The sequence below is a fragment of the Anas acuta genome, chromosome 7 (genome assembly GCF_963932015.1).
Source record: "Anas acuta chromosome 7, bAnaAcu1.1, whole genome shotgun sequence".
Classification (NCBI taxonomy): domain Eukaryota; kingdom Metazoa; phylum Chordata; class Aves; order Anseriformes; family Anatidae; genus Anas; species Anas acuta.
In genome coordinates this window covers 38,230,090-38,253,740 of record NC_088985.1, presented here as the reverse complement: position 1 = coordinate 38,253,740, position 23,651 = coordinate 38,230,090, and the positions used below count along the sequence as shown (strand labels likewise).

General features: G+C 37.6%; 1 protein-coding gene across 1 annotated transcript in view; it reads right to left on the bottom strand.

The window, feature by feature from the left end:
• Positions 1–23,651, bottom strand: part of INPP5A (inositol polyphosphate-5-phosphatase A) — a 238,091-nt gene that overhangs the window by 21,446 nt on the left and 192,994 nt on the right. Inside the window, exons 10-12 of the mRNA XM_068689358.1 lie at positions 17,505–17,600; positions 17,099–17,173; positions 3,091–3,164 (exon numbers count right to left, since the gene is read on the bottom strand). Coding sequence (XP_068545459.1) covers positions 3,091–3,164; positions 17,099–17,173; positions 17,505–17,600 — 245 coding nt within the window. The remainder of the gene's footprint in view (positions 1–3,090; positions 3,165–17,098; positions 17,174–17,504; positions 17,601–23,651) is intronic.

Genomic DNA, 23,651 nt, shown 5'->3' with positions numbered 1-23,651 from the left:
CGGGAAGGAGGGAGGAGGAGACACAGCTCATATTGTAGGATACTTTAATTTCACTCATTACACTGATTAGAAAACATCAAAATCTGGGTTCCATCCACAGTCTGGACAACCACAAGGACTTCCAGGATGCAACATTTTCATCTGGTCTAGCTTTTTTTTTTTTTTTTTAAACCAGAGCTTCATTTCTGGTGTAATGCTTTATTTAATATTTTAAAATAAGATAATAACAGCCTCATACTGTAGATACAGTAGCTTAAAATGCTAATGGGATCAAAATACATCATTTGGATGTTAATGCTCTGTGTCAAGGTATTCAGATACAGAGGCTGTGGAGAGAATAAATGCAGCTGACTTACGTTTTAATTTAGTTCCTCTTGCTCCCATTAATTTAGTCCTCTCCCTCAACCATCCTGATGCTCACTGCTTGTACTATAGCAACACCAGTAGTTCTCATGTGCAGCTCTTGCAGCCCTCTTATTTACTCCTGTTTTAACTTTTCACAAACATCTTCCATTTTCTCCCAAGATTTCTTCACATAGTCTTATATTATGCCCCTTCCAAGCTCCATTCCAGCTGTATTTCAATGAGAAACGGTGCTACCTTACCTGATGGGGGTTCCTATGTACTCTGGCACCTGTCATCTGACAGGAGCAGTTGATCACTCTGTGGATCAGTGCTAGAAAGGGACACAGAAAACCTTTTTCCTAGTTACCCTTTGTGAGAAAGGCAAGACCAACTCTCTGTCATGTTCCTGTGGCCATCTCACTCTTCCTAGAGCTTTCCATCACTTTCCCTCAGTGCTCCAGATCACACTCGCACAGTCCTCCCTTCTCAGCAGCATTGGCTCATTGCCTTAGTCTCTTATCAATTAACTTGCTAAAGCTTTCCTCTTCCAGCTTCTTGTGCAAATCTTGGCCTCCTTACTTGGAGACCCAGCACTGGCTCCAGGCTCACCTTCCCAAGTCTGAGTTATGCCTTTTCCTGCATGCCTACCAGGTTGCTCCTGCACAGGCATGTGTAGGAACAGTTTTGGTTCCAGCTTTTGTTTTGTCTGCATTTTATTCTTGAATATTTCCCCCTGCCCCTTGCTCCAACTGGATGTAAAGGGAAGAAGTGTTCATTTTATTTGCAAGAAACCTAGCCACTAAAAAAATAAATATCTAATGAGATTTTGACGTAATCTGTGAACATACATTTTTCAAAGCTAGGCTAAAGGTTCACATCATTTCACAGAGTTAAAAAGTATAACTTAGATAGAAAGACTACTCACACCAAACGTCTGATCTTTGATCTACAGCATAATGACACACAACTGTATTAGCAGAAAGGTCTGAAGAATCTGCAAACCATTCAAGCAACAAGGTATTTTTGCCAAATGTGGTTGTGGCTGGAAGGTGTCCTTGGACTTGCACTTTGCTTGCAAATAGATGCACAGTTTTGTTTGACTTTTTCCCAAGAATTTTCATTCTCAGGCAGAAAACCTAAACCCAAGGTTGGTAAAGCTTTAAGTAAGAAAAACAACAACAACAACACAAACTTCTTCCCTCCCCCTCAAAATCCCCTCCCACAAAACAGGACAGAAAGTAGCAAAAGCAAGCACAAATGATAGAGAGCTTTAAAAATAAGCAGTGTTCTCAATCTTGCCCAGCCAGGCTGTTTACATACAACGTGTGCCATGCAATTTGCTGTTGTAGGCCAAAAACTTAATTCGGGACTTCCTACAACTGAGGATGCAGTCACTTACATAGACTGAGAAAATGTGTTTGTTTTATCAGATATCATTAGAGAAACTGATCTTAAATAGAAGTTTCCACTGAAAACTAAGGGAATTAACCTTCCTTTTAGAAAAAGGACTAAGTTGGTGAAATCCAGTGGAAAAGTATCTCTGGTTAAAAAAAATAATCTATTTTCCCTCACCTCCTTTTACCCCCAACAGGTACACAACTAATGAAATACACTCAGAGATGTACACACTGCTGGTCTTCTGTTATCATACTCAATCAATAAGAACAATTTAGAGCACTGGTAACCTCTCCATGCATACTTCCATTGCCCCAAGGGATCAATATAATCAGTATCGCAGATGGCTGGTGAGAAGTAATGAGATTATGATAACAAATAGGCAAGCTTTCCAAATTTTTTCCTGTTGTATGCCAAAACATCACACCTTTCTGTCTGTTCCTATAGGACAAAATAGCAATATTCAAGAATATTGTATTAAATATATAAAAAAATAGTTTCCTACATTTACCCCTACAATGATTTCTTGTAACTTTACTCTAACTTTCTTGTAACTTTACTATAGCTTTCACTTTTTCTTTCCCTTAAAAACAATTGTGAGACTTGAATTCTTTACTCTTGGAAAGGGTCTACACACATATTAAAATGTATAGTATTTTCCATATATTTCCCCTAAACAGGACTGCCATTTGCAAAAGTCTTGGTTTTATTTTATAACAATACTTATATATTCATGGCTAAAATTCATCTAGGGAATACATCAGATTAAAACCATGCATGCATATTAAAAAAGCAAAAATGTCTAGTCTATATAGTCTATATAGTTAATAGTCTACTTAGTTATATATAACATGCTTACTGAAACTGAAAAAACAGAATCTAAGTTCCTGTACTCTTTCTTGCTGCTCCCTTTGGAGCCCACCTTGAGCAAAGGCATTAAGCCTTTCACCTCCACTTCAAGTCTATTTCCATTGAGTCCCATTTGCTCGCCAGTTTTCAACAGCTGTAGGTAAAGACTGTCCTAATGGTTACAATCAAGTATTTTAATAGGTTATCTGGCTTTAATGCTTTACAGTAGCTATGCATCTCTTAGCATAGAAGCATGTCATATTTATTTCAAATGCAGCTATAAAATACAGCATCAGTGCAATCCAAACAATGAGCTATTGAGCACAATTTATGTAGTAATTGAGGGGATGTAGGAAGACTGTAAACATTTGTGAAGGGAATGAAGATCATTATGATTTCTACAATATGTATAGAAACACTCACATTTTACCTGCTGCGCTAGTAACAGTTATGCTTTAGCTATCTCACTAGCTAAATAAATGGATTATATATGAATCTTACCTGGGAGGAAATGAGATGTCCAGTTCATACAATCTGTCTTTAAAGACTGACAGCTCTCTGTCAAATTCTAAAAGCTATAAAAGATAGAAATAAATATATTCACTCTTTAATGTTGAACTGAAGCAATCTAAACCCACTACATTTTGAAAAATGAAATAAACAGACTTGATTAAACAGCTTGAGCTATATCCCCTTATAATAGTTTTTAAAACAATGCAAAACACTCAATACTATTCTGATATATAAACAGTTCATTGAGGAAAGTGTACAAAATGTTCCTTTTCATCTCAGTGAAACACGTAACGTTGGCTCTTTACATCAGTGACCTTTATGTACACTTACTATTTCAAGATGGCAAAATTTTTTTTAATTTTATTAGCAACCTTTTCAGAGATAAACCAGGCTAGCATTAAAAGAGTACAGCAAACTGATATGTTAATCAACCCATAAAAACACCAGCAAAAGTATCATATTACTTTATATTATCTTTAGCTCAGATAAGAAGGTACAATAAACACAAGGATGTGCAAATCACTCTTCCTAAGCAAAGACAAGCAGCATTTTTGTACACCTATTTTGGGCGGTGCATGTCAGATAGCAGAAAAAGGGAAATGTGACAATAGGTAAAATGTGTTCCCAGGCAGCAGCCAAGATGCAGTACTGGAAGAAGGTATTTCACAGAGGTATTCATAAGTCTAGATTTAATGTCTTGTATAAATATTACTTCTTGCCAAATTTGTTTTCCCTTGACCATGACAGAGGAAATAAATGTCTCTAGGCTTTGTTTATGAACACAAACCTGCTCATAACAAGTCAATAATAATAGTCCATGCTAAACCAACAACTGTTCTGATGGACACAAAACCTTATTTTAAAACCACGGCTGGTGTTAAGTCTGACGTCCAAGTGAATTAGTGAGGTAAAAACCAAAAAGCTCATAATCTACTCTGTTACTGGCTGTCGTTCTGAGTGCCACTTTCTATTTTGACAAGCATGTCATCAAAACAGTATCCTGTATGATGGTGGTGTGTTTGCCCACTGTTCATTAATCATGTCCCATCTCACAGCTGTGCTGATACCATTGTATGAATGGCAGAGGTTCCCAAAGAAATTAGATTGTGTCCCTCTTTCTCCTCTGCCACCTCATAAATCATTCCTGAAATGTGCAATTAGCAGCTACTTGTACACATTAATTATCTGTGTGAAAGGCAGCTACCTGAACCACCTGCACTGCTGATTAGCTACCTCTCCAAGGCCCACCCGGCTTCTAGTTGCCGTGTTGCTGTGTATGTACTTCTATGCACAGATGCAAAATAACGGGTAGCTTTCCCTATTTCAGGATGCCAAACTGACACCAAACTTTGAGATGGTATGCTAGTAAAGATGTAACAATACAAATAATTGCAGTTAATTTTTGCATATTTTAACACCTGTTCAAACCTCCTGCTAATCAAGATGTTTGGATAAATGCTTATAGATGTCTGTGTAGGAACTTGCATCTCATGTATCTATCTATCTATCTAATAATATGCTCAATCCTAAAAATGTTGGGACAGTTCATCCTGCTCCTATGAAGTAATATCAACACACTTCAGGAAAAAATGATTCATCATGCATGTTTCTAGACTGTGATCCTTTATTTAAGTATGTACAGATAGATGTGTAGCCACTACATATAAATACAAGTTAGCTATGAAAACAAATGTCACTTTTCTGTTCCACATGTTCCCACTTGTTTAATTATCTGTCCAAAATGAATCTATCAAAGGAAAAAAGATTTACTATCCCCAGTAAAAATGTTTATTTGAAATACTTACATATTAATACAATACAAATACTTTTTTCCCCTGTTCTTTCCAAGTAAAAAATATCGGAGCACGAAAGTGAAGGCAGTGGGAAAAACAGGGCTATTTCTGAAGAGCAAAACTGCAAGAACTGAATAAAAGAACAATGCTCCATAGAACACAATGGTATAAATTACTCATGAGCATTCCAAGGGTAGAGAGGTTAAATAGAACCATTGTCCTCTCACACCAATTCACACTTTCAAAATTTTATACATTCAGATTGTTATTGCTATAATGATATTTGCAAACTAAATGAAAGCCAGCATTTGGAGGACTAAGTATTCAGACATGCATTATCATTCAAAGAAGTTTCTCTGATATTTTTATTTGCTGCAGTTGCTTGTTTAGTTGTCTGTGCTATGCAGATGCTGACACTGGTGACAGAGGACTGATAATAGGAACAAGACTGTATTATGTGCTGGACTCTATCTGTTCTCCAAGTTTTCCCAGGTAAATGGACATCATTAAACTAATAATGATAAAGCCAAAACCTCATGATGACCTAGCTGAATGTCTAAGCCCAAGTAGGTGCCTAGAACAGATACATAGGGAATGTTCATTGTTGACAATGCATTCTCATATGTAAAACAGTTAAATATTTTAACCAGAGCGGATTATTTGCACATATTTTTATGCCTTGCTATATTTTAATAATTATTTAAATTCAACAAAGTATTTTTTCCTAGATATTAAGTGATTAAGTTACAATAGCTGTGACCTGCACAAATGTGTCCACAAACCACACAAAGGGACATCTGCTCATTCTCATGAAGTGAAATGGCAAATCCTTCATGTGTTCAGGATGGTGTAGTGTGAACCCACCTAAGAGCTTTTCTTTATTTACCTGATTCAGCTTCAGATAGTGGGAGACATGAGGGCAAGAAATGATGAAAATTTGAATTGTGCATTTTGAGAAAACTCAAGTTAATTTTTCAGTAGAAGAGCATGCTCTAACCACTACTTTCTTTTTGATATTTGTCTTAAAAGCACTTTGGTTCTCGTGCAATCTCAAAACGCAAGATTACTGGTGAAGAAAACCGAGGTCTTATCACAATTATAGATGCTACTTTCCTTCAATTCAACTTGAAGAGAAGGAAAGAGACTTGACACAGGCACCAATTCATTACATTTGCTTTATGGCAGGTACATGGGTGTCTGGTGCTCCTTAGCAGTACAGATAATTAATGAAAATTAATGTACGCCACCTGATACAGAAAAGCAGTCAAAATATTACAGGACAATGTATTTATTTTTAAAGCATATGCACCGTATTTTAAAAAAACCTATTCATGGATATTTTCAGCACAAATTTCTCACTTACTTACATATGGTACATTAAACAGCATTGTGAATGTCATTGCCATAACAGTAAACATGAATATGTCTGTTCACTCTGAATGACTTGGAAATGACAAAAAAAAAAAAAAAAAAAAACAGTTTAAAGCCTAAAAATCAATATATTGTTCCAATTAACTTACTCATTACATGGTCATCTTTAAGAAGCTAACCTTTATGTCGTTACGTGATGTTGTGGGGTAATTTGAACAATTGCAGAGATTTTAAAATGCTGTGTCTGGAAGCTAATTCTAGAACTATTTGTCACAAGCAGGTCAGAAGACTTTTTTTTTTTTTTCCCCAAACTTAATTTCACCTATGTATTCATACATAAAATATTTGAAGGATTATGTAAGGGCTGTTTTACCTGCTCTAACCATTGAGTTGCTGATATTCTGTCAAGGTATTTCGTTTACAATATCCAGCTACCAGCCCAACATGAACATTTGATTAACATCTTCCAAATGAAAATGCCATCCATACATGTGAGTAATACAACTATAGTTAGTTGATACTCTGTGAGACAAAGAGACGATACACCTCGGGGAATACAGATGCAGCATGATTAAGAATGCACACACATATCCACTGGCCTGTGACTGTGACAAAAAAAAAAATCATAGGGAAGAATATTGTTTTAAAAAACAGGTTAAATCTATCAATGGGATTTCACAGTCTGAAGTTATATATTTTTGTTTCATAAATTTAATGAGCTAAATACTTCAATTAGTTTGCATACTCAAGCTCCTATTGACCTACATGGGAATCAACTTGATATCAATGAAGTTCTTTGCACAGAATTAAGGAATGATTGCATTTGCATTAAAGGATATTCCCTATTTAATAAGAGTAGAATTAAAAACCTTTATGTCTGTTGCCTGTATCAGCTGCAGTGCCCATCACCTCCCAAGGGAACTATCAGAACTGTTGTTTTTCTGTCCTGCAAAGGCACAGTCTGCAGAACCTGTGTGCCAGTGGGTGAGACTGGACTGATGGCTCAACACCGCAATATTTCCTACGGATATTCCAGTGAACTCCATCACCCCAGGGCTGGAACTGAGCTCAGCCCACTGTCCTTGTAGCTGCTGGGGCTGTATATAGAAAGCAGTGGGCATTCTGGCCAAAGATAACATTTATCTGGAACACTAAATGTGCGTATTGTTTAGCTCAATAGAAAACAAAGGACTGTAACAGAGTTTAGCCAGTTGTAGAAATCAAGGTAATTTTGCTTGCTTCAGTTTAAAACAACAAGGCACTCTGAAAAGGTCAATGTCCATTGGTATGCTTGGTAGGCCACCTTGGCTAAAATCACACAAGTATGAACCCTTTAAACGGGGCAACTTAATTCAGTCATTGGAGTAGAACAACGGCAATTACTCATCAAGACCTACAGACCAAAGTCAGAGCATTGTTAGATCAGAAGGTGATATTAGCAGCATTTATCAAATCCATCTCCAGTGCCCACCAGAGAATTCGCAGCTGTGAAAGGGAAATGAAGTTTCAGACCAAAAAAAAGTAGATAAGCATACAGAAATGACCTTAGTGAATTAAAATACATGGACAGTGGTCACTGTAAACCCCTTTGTCAGACTTGTATGGCATGCACTTTTTTCAAAAGACTTTGGAAATATAGCAATCTAATCCAGCTTTCTGGCTGAGAAAAAAATAAAGAAACTGATTCAGCAGTCTACTGACTTCAAATAAAGGTCTGGATATACTGATCCCTCTCATCTATCTGTGAAAACATTACACATAACTCTGCTCTGGCATTATTTAAAGCTACTGTTTTTTCTAGCTTTGACTTAGTAAAATTATCCATTACTATCTATTTTGAATCTTAATTTTCTTTTTCTCATAGAGCCATTCTTGAAAATCAGGTTTCATAGCAAAAAAAAAAAAAAAAATAAAAAAAAAAATATATATATATAGAATATAAACACACCACTTAACACTACTTTTGTATTTCATTGCATTTCTGCACATTTCTGAGAATCTGCCTGTACATCCTGAATGGCAGTGCTGTCAAATCATCAACTGCACATGAATGTGGATATATGGCACACAAAAAAACTGCATCAAATATACTTTTCGTAGCATTAGAAGAGTTAGGCACATGTGGTGCCAAAGGCTCCCTGCGCCTGTACTAAATCAGAAAACTGTTTATTTCACTGGAAGTTCACTCAGAAAAATGTTTTGTTCTTGTTTTGACGATATATCTGTCTCTCTCAGGAGACATTCTGGTACTTTAAAGGATATGTGTATTTTCAAGCAAGTATCCCAACTTTTTCTGACAACTGGACTGGAAAATGTATTTTAAAATAGTATTTTTGTTACAGAAATATTTAGGTTCCTTAAAATGTTTAGAAAGAACCATAGTTTCTCTTGAAATCTATTGATTATTAGAGAAATTACTGGAGACTGATACTGGCTCTGCCTCATTACAGCTCGCTTTTCCTTTTCGAGTTTCCCATTTGCACATTCCTCTTGCTCCCCTAGCCTGATTTGCGCTGCAGGGTCCAGGCAGAGGGCTGTGCTCACATAGCCTGAGTCCTGAGCACCACACAGGCACCAGTCCTTTCCTGGTGGAGAAACACTGTGAGAGCAGCTGTGGAACAGCAGTGATTTTGATTTCGGTGATTGATTTGCAAAGCGGTGACGTGTTCAGTTGTTGGGTAGGGCAGAGTTGCAGCGGAATGTGCTTGAGACTCCGTGTTTTCAGCTAGCAAAAAAGGGCCTAAAACAAGCAGTTCCAGAAGTTCATGTAAAGCAGCATTTTTCATTCTGTAAGACATTTAGTACCTTGTTGGTCCCATAATACACACACACATCAACACTGATTTGGATAAAACAGCTCCTTCAAACTTCTCTAATTACATATACCTTAAATTTTCCAGCAGAGTTTGTGGCCCCTGTCCAAATATCACACGCTAGCATTCTGCATATTATCCTGTTTTTCTTAATTGTCCTGTCTGGACCCTCTGAATCCAAGTACATTGACTTCACACTAAAACCACTAGCATGGATAAGCTTTGAAGTTCAACACCCTGCTAGCAGTTCCCCAGTGCTCAGTCATCCCTCTGTTCAGTAACATGCAGCAGAGTCCAGATCTCATTCTGGGATATTTTTTTGTTTTAAGAAAACTAACTCAGAATCCTGTTGTATTATTCAGGTAATTAGTTCTCAGTAAGGAGACTACAGTTAACCACATGCAAAGACTAAACCTAGTTAAGAAGTTAAAAACACTCAGCAGGGTTGAGCACAAACTCTCACCATGCAGCAGCAGTTATCCCCATTTATATATCCCCAAAAGGGCCACTGACATCCCCAGAGCTCTTCACCAAAACTGCTCTGCAGAAGCAAATCGCATTCTGTCCCTCAGCTCCACAATGCCCAAGGAAGAGCCCAAGCATCAGAAACGCTGCACATATTTTCACTGCTTTCAAACACCGTGACTACAGCTCCATCATCCTGTGCCCCAGCCAGTACTGGGTGATCCTTTGGATACCAATGCAAGGTGAGAGCAGCCAGGGCTCCTGGCGAGCATCAGTTCTCAGGTTCTTTACCACCTGGGGAAAGTCCGCATGCACTCCATTTATCTTCTAATAGCAAAAAGTGGCTTTTGTCACTCCCTCTCCTGGGATTCCTGTGCTTGCACTGATTTAAAAAAAGTAACTCTGCAAAACTGCATTTATGCAAATTGCCTTTTTTCAAAAGTTTACAGAAACAGACACTTGAACATTATTGTAATTCATAAGCTGAACAACAGCTTGTAACATATGCCTCCTTCAAAGTGGCAAGAAAGACTGGGTTGTTGCCACCTTTAACAATAAAAGATTTTAATTAGGGGTATCCTGCTTGCAAATGTGACAGATCTAGTGTATTACTTTGTTAAATTTTACATCTCTTACTGTGAAACATAACATGAATTTGTACCATCAGGCAGTTAATAGTGGCACGTGTTGTGCTGCCAGTCTGCAACTGCAATTTCACAAAAGCATAAAAACATGTACAACACAGCCTTAGTATTGCAGAATGATAAAAAACCTTTCCTGAGTACAGACTAAGACCCTCGCTTCTCAGCTGGGCAAAACTCGCACTGAGGCTGAACCCCCTGAGCCAGGCCCCCGGCAGGGTGGGCTGACCTGCGGGTCCTGGGGACGGGCTGGACCTCAGAGGTGCTGGTGTGACTGGAGTCCTGCTGCGGGGTCAGCGGCCCTGCTGCCCCTGCGGGCAACAGGGCACCCTGAAACATCACCCAAGACTTCCAGACACCTGCGTTTGCAGGGCTTCTTTCCCAGAGGGGATTCAAATTCATACCCTTACATCTCTGGAGCTGCCAGAGCCTGCTGGCAGGGCTGCCCAGGGAGGGGCAGCAGGGTGTGAACTCATGTCTGCTTCCTTGCGACTGACATCCTGCTCTCACCTCCAACCGTACTTTTTGTACAGAAGTATCCTTCAGTCTTACATCTCATGTAAAACTACAATGAGGTTATCAGGTATGCCTGGAAAATGCAAAAGGATTTGGCTGTTACAGAGACCCGGAGTAAAAAATAATAAGTACCTTTCTATATTTATTTGGATTGCCAAAGACTTCAGGCAAGATGTGAAAGCCCAGGTAGGATGCTTTTCTATATGTGCAAGTATTACCTGTAAGGGATGACAGTGAGCTCCATAAACTCTTGAGGACCATAATACAAATGCAAACAATGCCTCTCTGGATATCCTCTTAGATCCCATAAAGGTTAAAAGGAGTGCCCTTAGGCCAAACCCTGTTAGCAGATCATGCTGACCACAGGCTAGATTACAGAGCGCCAATACAGATTTGAACTTGCTCTTTAGACAATACTTAAACAAGAACCAATGGCTAAAAAAATACATATAGTACACCTGAATTAGCCTTTGGACTTGCTTTAGCTGTGTAGGACAGGACAAGAGGACAAAGAGTCATGAAATATGATTTCTACCTTTGTAATATGGGCAAATTCTACAGCAAAATAATTCATTTACCTGGACCAGAAATTTGGCAGTGAACAGCTAACCCAGCACATCCAGTTTGACTCCTCCCTGCACGCTAGCTGTACACTAATGTTTGTTAGTACGAAGAATTTACTGGTAATATTCCAGATCTGTCATTACTCATTCTGCAGTGTATCCAATGGCATGTCAACTAAACACTAACACTAATATGCATAAGCAAATGCAATTCCAAGCATGGGAATACCTTTTCATGAGTAAAGGAGGAGAGTATAAAACCATTTTCCTACCTGCATCTTTATGAAAATCAGGCATCTCAGATGACCACCTTAAATAAAAGAGGCAGTTTCAGGATGCATGGGATTTTCTTATGACCAGTCCTAGGTAACAATGACTCTAGGCAATCAATTTCCTTCCTTCATCCTAATTTGCCCTTATACATCATATTCAGGATTTTATCTGGACAGGGGCTGGTTGGCTCAGTGGATAAACCTCTGCCTTTTCACCTCTGGGATCATGGTTCAAGTCAAACCCTGATGAAATGCACTTGATCGTCCTAATCTAGTTCTTAGTGGACAGTATTCCCATTATCTTTAAAAGGGTCAGAGCCAAGGCCATTGGGAAGAGTGCATTGTGCTATATCTTGTCTGTTGATTAATACATTTTCAGTGATGCCAGATCCTTAACCTTCATGAGTGCACGTATTCTCACAAAAAGCTTAATAAAGGTCCCTGATGGACTAACCCTTTCTTCTTGATCCTTTCAGGGTTTCCCAGGAATATTAAAATAAAAAACACAATCAAGTTACTCATCATTTAAAAGTGTGTTTGCCTCAACTGTTTGTAGAAACACCTCTAGGTTAATTAGTATAATAACAGATCCCTTTTAATCATTACTTGGCATAGGGAGAACAAGACCTTTATAATTCAACCCGTTTTTATATGATGTTACAATTTTCTTCTCATATTGTATCCTATCTGTCAAATCTAAACAGACACACAGAATAAAGGGAATCTACCCTCAAAGACTGATTTTGTTGCTCATAACATAGACATTGAATAAAGACAGTGTTCACTGTAGAAATTTACTGTTTGCTCTCTGCAATATAAGGATGACTAAAAGATATTTGACCACTGATAACATGAAGCTCTCTTTTTTTTTTTTTTATTTTTTTCATTGTAATAACAAGGTAATAAATAGAACCACTTCCATTTTGTGGTATATATAGGCTGGAGATCACTGTGCTTTCCTGCATAACTATCTTGCATCTGTTTTGGAATTAATGCTGACAGTGTGTGATAATGCAACAGTGTCCTCTGAACTATCTGATTACCCAGGAGTAACTGGACAGCTGGCACCCTCAGCCTAACTTCTACCTCCAAGTAAGAGAGGCAGGGGGAGCAGCTGACAAAAAGGACTGTCAGGGTAAGTGTCTCTGTGAGAGCTGAAGCCAGCAGCATAGGACGGGCCACCTGCTCAGGAACAAGCAGGAAGCAGGGAAGGCCAGCATAAGCAGAGATATGTAATTAGTCACCAGTTTCCATGAACATCAACAGACAAAACAGATTATGATTTTAGTGGAAATAACATCACGTCTAACTCTTAAGAAAATTAATACACGGACTACTTTCATTACACAGTAATGGTCAAAATCTTAAGGACAATACATTAGTTTCCATCTGGATTGATTCCTTAATATGTTTAATATGAAATATATGAATGTATGACCCATTTCTCATTTCTGTCTGTGGTTAAAGATTATAAAATGATTCCTAATGATTTAATCATTCTTCTGTAGTCATAAAGAGTTTTTAAGGCCTTCTTCTATATTTATTTAACTGACTACTGAAGAAATAGCATTTAACTCGTGCTTCTTTTGCATAAATCAATAACATGATCATTTTTTTCCATTAAATTATTATCTCTGCCTTCTACCTCTTTTGAGTATTTTAAAATTAAGGCTGAACTCCCAAATAGAAGATTTAAAACAAACAAACAAACAAACAAACAAACCAAAAAGCAGTTATAGCCTGATTCATCACGAACGATTAAGGAATATGAAAAAAATGCTGTAAAAGTGTAGATTTATTCATGAATTCCCTGCACAATGCTACTCTCCTGAAACCACTGGCATGATAATTTTACTCAATTGAGAGCTGGCAAATCCAAAGCTACATCCAAGTTTTGTGTGAATGACGTATTGGGGAGTCAGCGTAAGGTCAGGGATAGTGGACAGCACTGCAGATCCACTCAGGATGCCGGATAAGAAGGCTTAGGCATCCCCCACATTCTCCCTCATGCATGAGCACCACATGCTCTTTGTGTGGATGAGGAACAGGGCACAGAAGCGCTGTGGCTAGGATGTGGTCAGAGTTACCAGCTGGAGACTTCCGCCTCTTGAAAGGTGCAAGAAGCCAGCTCAGATTAGAAATGCCTCATTTCTTTGCCCACCATTCACAGGAAGTCTCCGGAGCAGAACACAAACAATGCTGTACAGCACAGCTTGGCTGTATGCTACTGTCAAAGTCACAAGTGTTAAGCTTTTTTTAACTCAAAAGCAACTCCTTCAACTGTAATTGTTGTGACACTAAGGTGAAACGCTGCATGTTGTACCTCCTTTCGTCCCACTTTTTGCATTTCGATTGCCATTCTGTAACTCCCTTCTCCATAGCATCTAGACACGGTAGTTCTGTAGTAGTTACTAGAGTTATGCCCTGGTTCATCTGAGGTACTACGACCTTGATGTACAATTCTGAACATACAAATTAAGTATCAAGCTGGTTCTGCATTATGTTACAGCTCCTTTCAAGTAGCTTTTCTCTTTTTTTCTGTCACTAAACAGTTTAATAAATCTGGGTGTTTATTTCTCGAAACAAAATGATACAGAATGGTTATTGCACTTCAAAGTGATAAATACAGATAATTGCTAAGATAAATTTGGAATAAGGTACAGATAAGTCTGGAAAAATTAGACCTGACAGATGACTGCATGAGTTTCAAACTGAATTTCTGTTAAAGAGATAATTTGTATCTACATCAGATTTTTCATAAAAATACTTATTTCTATAAATATATCTTATATCTATAAGATTCTTTTTGTTGATTACAATGTAAAAAAGAAGGAATAACTGTGTATGGACAATGATAAAGTAGCCTGTTGATAATAAATATTTGTCAGGTCTTGTCACATCAGTACACATTCCACTGTTACTGAAGAGACATCACACTGATAAAAAAAAAAAAAACTCAAAAAATCAATGGATTTTGAGCTAAAGCAGTTGCTAAACACACAGAAAACATCTTTATCCAACAGCCATAGTGCTGTGAAAATTCCCAAGCCTTGCATTGGTACAGCTAAGGAAAATTTAATCTTCCCAAATACTCATCAGGGCACTCCATCCTGCAGACCTGACAGCCCCACTTATAATTAATTATACAATTTCGATGGGAATATCGACTAAACAAAGCTATAAATCATAGAAAAAGTCAATAGGCATGGACACATTCAATCATGTCCCGACCAATGATTACTACTCTTAAAATACAATAATTATTTTCAGGAGCCAGCTTGAATTAAATTTCTGTCAGGCTGGTACAAGACCGGTGGTTGATGAAGGATGCGATGGATTTTTTGGGTTGAATTCGGCACAGAGACATTTATCCTTTTAGATAGGTAGTTTGTTTTTAGTGATCATGGTGCTGCGTGTTTAACTAGACCATGAAGATTAGATTATCTCCAATGGCTCATTATATCGTTTATCTTTTCCTTCCATGTTTGATCTGGAAGATTTCCTGCTTCTTGATGCATGAATGAAATGACTGCTGATTTTGAGATGGAATGTGCTTAAGTGGGAATCTGCCTGTGCTTTTGCACACTGTGTCCACATATGTAAAGCCAACTAGCAGTCATCTGAAATACCACTAGGGATGTGGTAAAATGGCAGCAAAAAGAATAGCTTTGCTCAGCTTCAACAATGTATTGGGGGAAAAAATCAACATGACAAATATTTGAGCTGTTTCAAAAGAAGCTAAAATATAATAGCAATAGATGTAGAGGAAAATCGCATGATTTACCTATAGGAACTGGAATTGGGATTAGTGTTATTACTCTGTATTAAATGTCCCCCAGACTGAAAAACATCAATGAAAAAACAATTGCTATGTATTTCCCAAAGATTTTTTCACCTTCTAAATAAAAACAAAACAAAACAAAACAAAACAAAACAAAAAACACATCTCACAGTAACTGTGTTTTTGAGATACCTTGCCTCACAGATATTTCTTGTGGTGGGTATATGCCACATATGAAAGATGTGCTTTAAGTAAGAAAAGCAGTCCCAATGAATGGGATGGACATCAACAAATGCTTAAACGGGAAACATCTTCACTTTCCTCATGAATCTGACTCATCCAACTTTCCTGACTTCAGAAATGAGTGAGATCTCAGATTCTCTGATGGAATTAATCTTCTAGGTGTGAGTTAACTTATAAACAGAGAGGGTGAGTAAAGGGGCTTTGGTTATCCTCCTTGCCCTGGATCATTGCAGACAGATCTCCAAACAACCTGGCTGTCTATGAACAGCAAGAGAACATGCTGTAGGTAGAAGAGAAGACAGAGATAAGGGAGTATACATCCCCTCCCTATGCAATAAGTAGCAATAGATTTTGTGAGCAGGCACACTGTGAAATTGGTAGAGATTACAGCAAAAACTAGAGTTGGAGGACTCTCCAAGAAGCTGAGACACAGAAGCTGAATCCCATGTCTTCTTTATTCTGGGTGTGAGGAAAGAAGATAAAATTCTGTGCCATGTGGAAAGATGTGAAAACTGGGCTAGCTTGTCAGCCTGTACAACACAGAGTTTTTGTGTTGACAATTTCCATAGAACACAGTTTTCTAAAGGTTTTGTTTGTCTGGCATAGCCTGCCCTACTTGTATAGCTCAGAATATTGAACATGTGAATGCTTTTAGTTTATGCATACATATACAGACCTGTATCTGAAACAAGGAGCTTAGTTCTGATATCAGTGAAGTTGGACCAATTTCCATAAGCAGAGCGTCAGGTCAGTGAAATCTTCAGTAAGGCTCCCATATGCAGTAGGTATCTATCATCTGTGCTTAACTTTTTTTTTTTTTCATTATGGGTGCTTCATGTTTTTCTTTTAGATACAAAACTCTTAGGAAACTTTAATGAAATTGAGAAAACTGCAAGTAATGATACAGAGATTTTCCAAAACGAAGTGGCTATATTTTGAAATAAAATAACTTTTAAAAAGAAGATATAAAGTCATTCTCCACAAAAAAAATCTAGTCCTTGTTACAAATCAAAATGCTAGTGGTTCCTTTCTGCTTTCTCTGCTTATGAAACTGTATATGATTGCCCAAACAGTGCTAGCCTGATGAAGGGTTTGACCTTTCTATTTTATTTATTCACATATTTCTATTATTCTTTGCATACTCAGAAGAGTATACTCTTTGTATACTCAGAAGACACAGATATTTTCAGAGCAGTTTTGCATTAAAGGCTTTTTTTTTAAGTTAAGGAAGTGCACAGAAGAACGAGTAAAGAAAGTGTGCTTGAAGAAATGGGAAACAGAGGACAGAGTGGACAAGGTCACATACATTTAATTTACATTTTTTCTATGAAAAAGAAGGTAAGTTATGAAGATATTAAGAAGCTGCAATCAAAATAACTGGCTAATTAAGGAGCAAAGTTGGAGCAGTTGCCATCTTGGATGAATTAGCCTTTGTTTCTGTAGACAGGAGGACTGATAAGGATAAAAGGATGATAAAAACACAGTTTGTATGAGAGTTTCCAACTTATTTCTTCAACAGTGTTTAGTAATGAACTTACCGCAGTGCCATTGTTATCTCTAAAAACATCTTGATTAAAATAGTCAAAAAGCTTCTTTTCTAATTGTAGCATAACCTAAAAAAATAGAGGAGAAAGGTTAGCAAAGCTCTGGGATTCAGGTATCTAATACACTGCTCTTGGAAGCAACCCCTTTAGATACATGCAGCCCTTTAAAACTACGTGTCTCTAAGTGTCTAAAGCTCCTCGTCAGCTTGGCCATTTGGTTGACTGGCAATCAGTTAGAAAAATCCAATTAACTGCGCATTAGGTGTGACAATCTATATCCCACCCCTCCCTTTAAATCATCAGTTTGAAACAACTATATTCATTCTTTGTAGAAAAGAAAGTGAACGTTAAACAGAGTTTCTATTTACACAGGAGGTATAGAGGGCATTAAGTTGTTTACCTTTCTGTCATTATCAGATTCACGAAATATTAGCTTGACTACTTCATTTGTGTCAGCTGCCCGGATAGTCTGCATTGTAGCCTTCGCACATAGTGTCTAATAAAAAACACAAAGGAAGAAAGGGAAACAGGTTTAAACAAAAGATGAGACCACATTTTATAGAACTTGATCAATCTTTGTGTCTTCAAGTGCTGATCCAATGACATCTGAAAGTATGATTTGTTGTAGGTCAAAATATGAAGCATTGCTTATTTAAGTGACTTCCTCTCATGATGGATTTAAAATAATACACTGAATTACTGTTTGGAGAGAAACAGACGATATTAAGAAAGTATCAATCAAATAAAGCAAATATTCATTTAACTTATTACCATGTGCATAGGTTCTTTCATAGGTCTGACACTGTATCACACATTATTGTAAACATTCACAAAAGCCACTTCCTACAGCTAATGACTCCACAGCACTGCTTATTTATGTAACACATTTTAAAAAGCTGATAAGTACCTTGGCACTAGAGTCTTGCAGCGTAACTCATTTGCCAAAACTTCTGCCTTGTGAATTAGTGTCCCAAGTATAATTTGAAAATCCTAGCACTACTTAATGATCTGACATCAAGTTTCAAAGTTAATTCTTGACAGCAAATTGCTCATACACCATTCTTTTAAATAAAAGACAACATCGTATCACTAGATATTTTGATGATTGGGTGTCTAAAATGTATTATAAATCAACACCTCAAAGGGCTCAAGGTATGAATTTCAAAGGAAGAGTCAGGCCGTGATTCATTAGATATTAACCTAGTTGTGGTCCAGTTTTAACAGTAAGGAAGGCTGACCTAGAGAGTAATACAGAACTTGTTGTTTAATGGGCTTGCTCTGCTACATTTTAAGAGGTGAAAGTCTGAAGCCCTCAGCAAAGCGGTTAAGCATGTATTTAACATAAAATCGTACTTTAGATACACTGAACCTGTACTTTTAGCTAACTTTAACTATGATAACTATGATTGTACTTTTAGCTAACTTTAACTATGATAACTATGATTGTACTTTTAGCTAACTTTAACTATGATAACTATGATAACTATGATAACTGCTTATAATGCAGACAGACTGTTTCCACTGTGGGGTAGCAGGTTTCACAAGGTGCTCTGCAGTTATCCAACATGGGCAAACCTTCTGGATGGTGTTTGATGCTTCTCCAACCCATCTGCCTGGGCTGCTGGAAGCCACAAAGCAAAAGGCCAAAAGGGGCATTGTGGAAAGCTTATTATTACTCCAAGGCAGAGAGAACATGGCCAAGATGGGCACTCATACATGGGAAGCTGTTCAGTTTTCCTCGATTTAGTCTAACCACCTATGATGGATAGCATCTGTGCACAGCCTTGGATAAGATTTGGTAAAGAATATCCATCTGAATAAAGAGCTTCCTCAAGGAATATAATTAAGTTAAGAATGGGGAAAGAGGTGATTTCCCTGCTCTGCGTGTTCTCTTCCTTTTCTTAATGACCAGAAAACAGTTTGTCATTTTGTATGATATTATTCCCTTATAAAATAAGTATTTCCTTTGGTAATGGGGAATTTCACATCTGACCGCATCCTTCTTTCCTTCAAAAATATAACAACATATATTGGGATTCATCATTAGAAGTACAGTATCTATCAGGCACAGTATCATGAAATTAGAGCTTACTTCTCATTTCCCATTCTGAATTTCTTTTGAAGGAGATGCGAAGCATGTATTTAAAAAAAAGTCCACCTGCTTCCAAATAATCCAAAATTCAGCTGAGGTTATCAGTGCTAGAGTGGGAATTATCTGTCCAAAAACTTTTTCTTTCCATTTGACAAAAAGGTATTAAAATGACCCTTGATAAAGGGCTCTGTGTGTTGCCACAGTACAAACAAAAAGTGAAAAGCTGAGCAATTCCATTTCTAAAGGATAGTAACTTGAGTGTGATTCAGTAAAAGCGAAATAAAAATCTCATCTTTTTCTTCATGTCTGTGAACTGAACAGGTGTCGAATCCCCATTTTACTGAAGAGATTATGCCCTTGCCTTACAGATTTTTCTTGATTGTTTCTTTCCCAAACAAGCAGCACCACGTCTACAGATTACAAAGATCTACCTCCGAGTTTTATCCTAAGAAACCTGGCACAACCAAGGCCCAAACAGGGCCACGGGTGCATGTGGAGTCACAACTTTCACTGGAGGACAAGGTGTTGGTCACATGAACACAGATGTGGGCTGCTCTTTGAAAGCTTCATCTGCATAGCAGAATTTTGAGGTGTTTTCCGAATAGCTTTGGAGGAGAAAGTGAAGGTGCTGGCAATAGCTTGCTTGACCTGCTGCGGCTGGGATGGCAGCGGAGAGGCACACCAAGCTGCTGGGGAGCATGCTGCTGCTGTCCCTTGCTTCGAGGACAGACCTCATCGCTTCTCTCTCATATCCAGTTTAGCTTTGGACCCATTTTGTCTGTTTCTACACGTAATTATCGTTTTGCCATCTGCGTCCGCAAGCAATTCCCGATGAGGTAATCCACAAGTGAGCCATTCCCAATGTGCACTCCCTCCGATACCACTATTGAAATTCAAAGCACAGATTAGCTAATCGGGTCAAACCCCAAAAAATAGCGCTTTGGGCTCATGTGTCACAAATCAGTCTGGTCGCCTTTAAAAAGCGCACCAGATTAGAACAAGCACCCGAACAAACCAAAGCGGAAAACTCACCGCTCTCTAAAGCTGGTTTCTAAAGCCCTAACAAATCGCTCCATCTTTCACTCATTTAAACTTTCCAAATGAGGGTCAATACGGTCCCCTAGCATCCAAATGCTAATGCGCTTAAGTGCGCTTAAGCAGCTTTCCAGAGTGAATGGGCCAAAGAAGGGCTCGAAAAGACAAGGCAGAGTTACTGTCACTGTCAAAAAGTCATTGTAGCCACCCCCGGAGTGGTTGCAATTCAAGAAATTCATGATTTCTGTCTCTTAAAGGCATCTGCTTGAGAACATTTTTTTTTCTGAGCTGCTTTATCTCACAACTTCAGGCCTGCTCTAAAAGAAAAAAAAAAAAACAAAACAACAAAAACAACGCGATCGACTCTTGAGAACCAATAAAGAGAAAGGACCCACATACCTTATTACTTTCAAATTTCACATGCACAAAAAGTTACCTTATTCACAGACAAAAAGTGATTGGGCAAAGGTTCATTTCTTATACAAGCTGGAGCATTCCTTTTTTCCTCCTCCTTTCAATTTCTACAAAGTCGTAGTCACCCAAGCAGAAAACTTTCGGGAACATGTGCCTTTTTAGACAAGTCTACTTATGAAGGGATTTTTTGTTGCTGGTAAAGAAAATTAAAATGCTATGAAAACACACTGTTCCTTTTTAGGTACTCCCTCAAAAGTACTCTTTTGCAAAGTTAGAATATGGGAATTAGATGTCAAAACTCTTCTACCCAAGTTATCTTTTTTTTTACACTTTTTTAAAAAACAAAATTTAGCTAAAACATTTGCAGCAGAACTGAATTCAGAGCTCAGAGAGAATTCAGCATTCAGCCTTTGCTTAGCAAACACAGACATGTCTTATTACAGTTTTCACATGTACTGTCCATGCAGGCAGACACTTCATAGTATCTTTTTAATAATGCTTTACAATAGTTTATGTGTAGTGAATTGTAAAACACAGGAATAACTCCTCTGTTAATTGCCTTGGAACATAATAAAAATGTAGTATTATGTAGAAAGTATTTGATATTGATAGTGACAAATCTAGAATTTCTTCTAAACTCTGCAGTCTTTAGATATTGAAAACCCTCTAATTTACAAGATAAATGCAGCCTTCAAAACAGATCTGCTCCACCACATACACAACACATTAAAATGTTTTAGACTGTATTTCTGCATACTTATATTTAAAATGTATTAAAACAAAATTGTATTACATACACATACAATGTTATGTTATGTAATACATCGTATATTATATAATTGTGTTTTATATTGCACGTGTATGGAGACACTGAACTGCTGTGAACTACGCTACTGTTTACTGTTAGTGCTCTGTTGAAAATTGCAGCTTTTTCATCCTGCACACCCAGTTTCTGAGCATTCTTTAGACTTGAGTCCACCTCTTCATGTGTGAGCTGAACTATTGCATGCTTGCAATTACCTCAACAAAATTGTTTTGAAAAAAAAATAGGGCATCCAAGAACACAGTGATTAAAACTTTACAGTTGCCTTTGTCTACTGAATCTAGAGATGTGTATTATTTTTCCCAATGGTTTGAAAAATCTTTTTACAACTTATTATTACTTTGAAATCTAAACAAAAAGAAAATAATATATTGTTACTTTATGATGACAAAGTTCAGCATTGATTGCAATTGCAATTTCTAGTAAGCCACATGGATTGAAGCAGAAGTATTTCTTGCTAAAATGAACATGAGAGAGTCTGAAGACTGCTAAAATAAGGCGGTTGAAACAAAGTCTTGAACACATGAGTGACCAAATCAATTAAATTTAAGATATTTAATTTTATTCCAGTTAGATACTCTGTGCATTCTGGCAAGATGGAAAAGACAGAGGAACATGTATCATCTAATTACGAAAGTGAAATACTTCCTCTGAAATGATGCTCAAAAAACAAAATCAACCTGACACTTATTAAATTAGGATAATCAAATGCTTTTTTATTATTAACTGGATGCAAATTGTATTTGAAACAATCAGCGAAGTAAAAGACTTGCTACTTTGGGAATAACAGGAACATCTGTCTTGTTTGGGCTCCTCCTCACTTTAGAAAGGGTTGATATATTTTTCTGGGTATTAGGAGTGTACAAATATTAAATTCACCAAATCACATGGTGTAAGAGAAATAAAATTTGCAAGTGAGAAAATGAAGTTAGATGTACCTGAGTCAGTAAAAGATGTGCATTTAGCTACAGGACAACTAACACCATATTTTTTAAACTGCCATTGAAATGCAAACTCATTTTAGCTGATTTTTCACAACTGTGCAGTGGTATTCACCCACACAGCTGCTGCAAGTAGTTAGGAAAATCACAGAGCTAATTTCCCCAGTGTAAGGTGATAAAAACCCACCTGAAACAGGAGACACTTTTTTAAAAAAAAAAAAAAAAGAAAAAAATATCCCTTAGATTATAGTTTAACTCGTGTTAACATTAACTACATAGAGATAGCAATAGTATCTTGAAGTATCTGTGCTCTTTATACTGATAAGCTTCCAGGAGCAGGAATTTAACTCAGCAGTGAGATAAACATCAGCTGAATGAAGAAGAAATATGAAAAAGTGTTAATGAGATGTGACATTAAGTATCGATATGAAAAATTACATTCTTTTTGAATATTCGACAAGGAGCGAGCTCATGTCCAGGGGAGCAGGCATGGTGGAGGGCTGGGTGGGATGGAGAACAAAGGCTTGTTGCACCACTCCCATCTTTCCTTGGTATGTTTCTTATGTAGCATGTGTACGATACATCCTCTGATGGTAAGTCAATGCAAATCACACCACATTGCTGCTTGTACTCGTTTCAGGACTGTTCTAACTTCAAAGGCAATTTACAGCAGCCCAAATTCTACTACCTGGGAAAGCTTGGCCCAGAAGCTGCTCAAGACCTACCATAGGATGCTGGTCTCCACTGTCGGACCCCTATGTTGATTTGCACAGGGGTATTTTGGTTTTAAATACCTCTTTGGGTAGTGTCTGTGACAAAAGATTCTCAGCACTAAGACCCTACCTTCATGCTTCCAAAGTTCTCCTCCGTCCCTAAAACAAATGATCCCTGCTGGGAACAACTTGCATTTCCTTGGGCTCAGTTTCAAATTAGCTGTCTGAAGTTCATTATTAAGTGCATTTTCTTGTCCAAAACCTTAGATCATTCATGACAATGTTATCAAAGTGTAACACTAGGCAAAGCAAAACCATATCCATTTGTTTTTAAAGTACCACCATGCTGAACAGACTGAGACACCTCGGTTTAATGCACAACCTCTGTCCAGCTGTAGATGTAACTGCCTGCTCTGCAGGGTGACGCGCTCTTGCCATTGACTGCTTTATTACTCATGAAAACAATACCTGGCTCTTATGAACTTACCTTTGACAGTAGAGGGTAAGATTTGTATCTGCATTTGCAAGG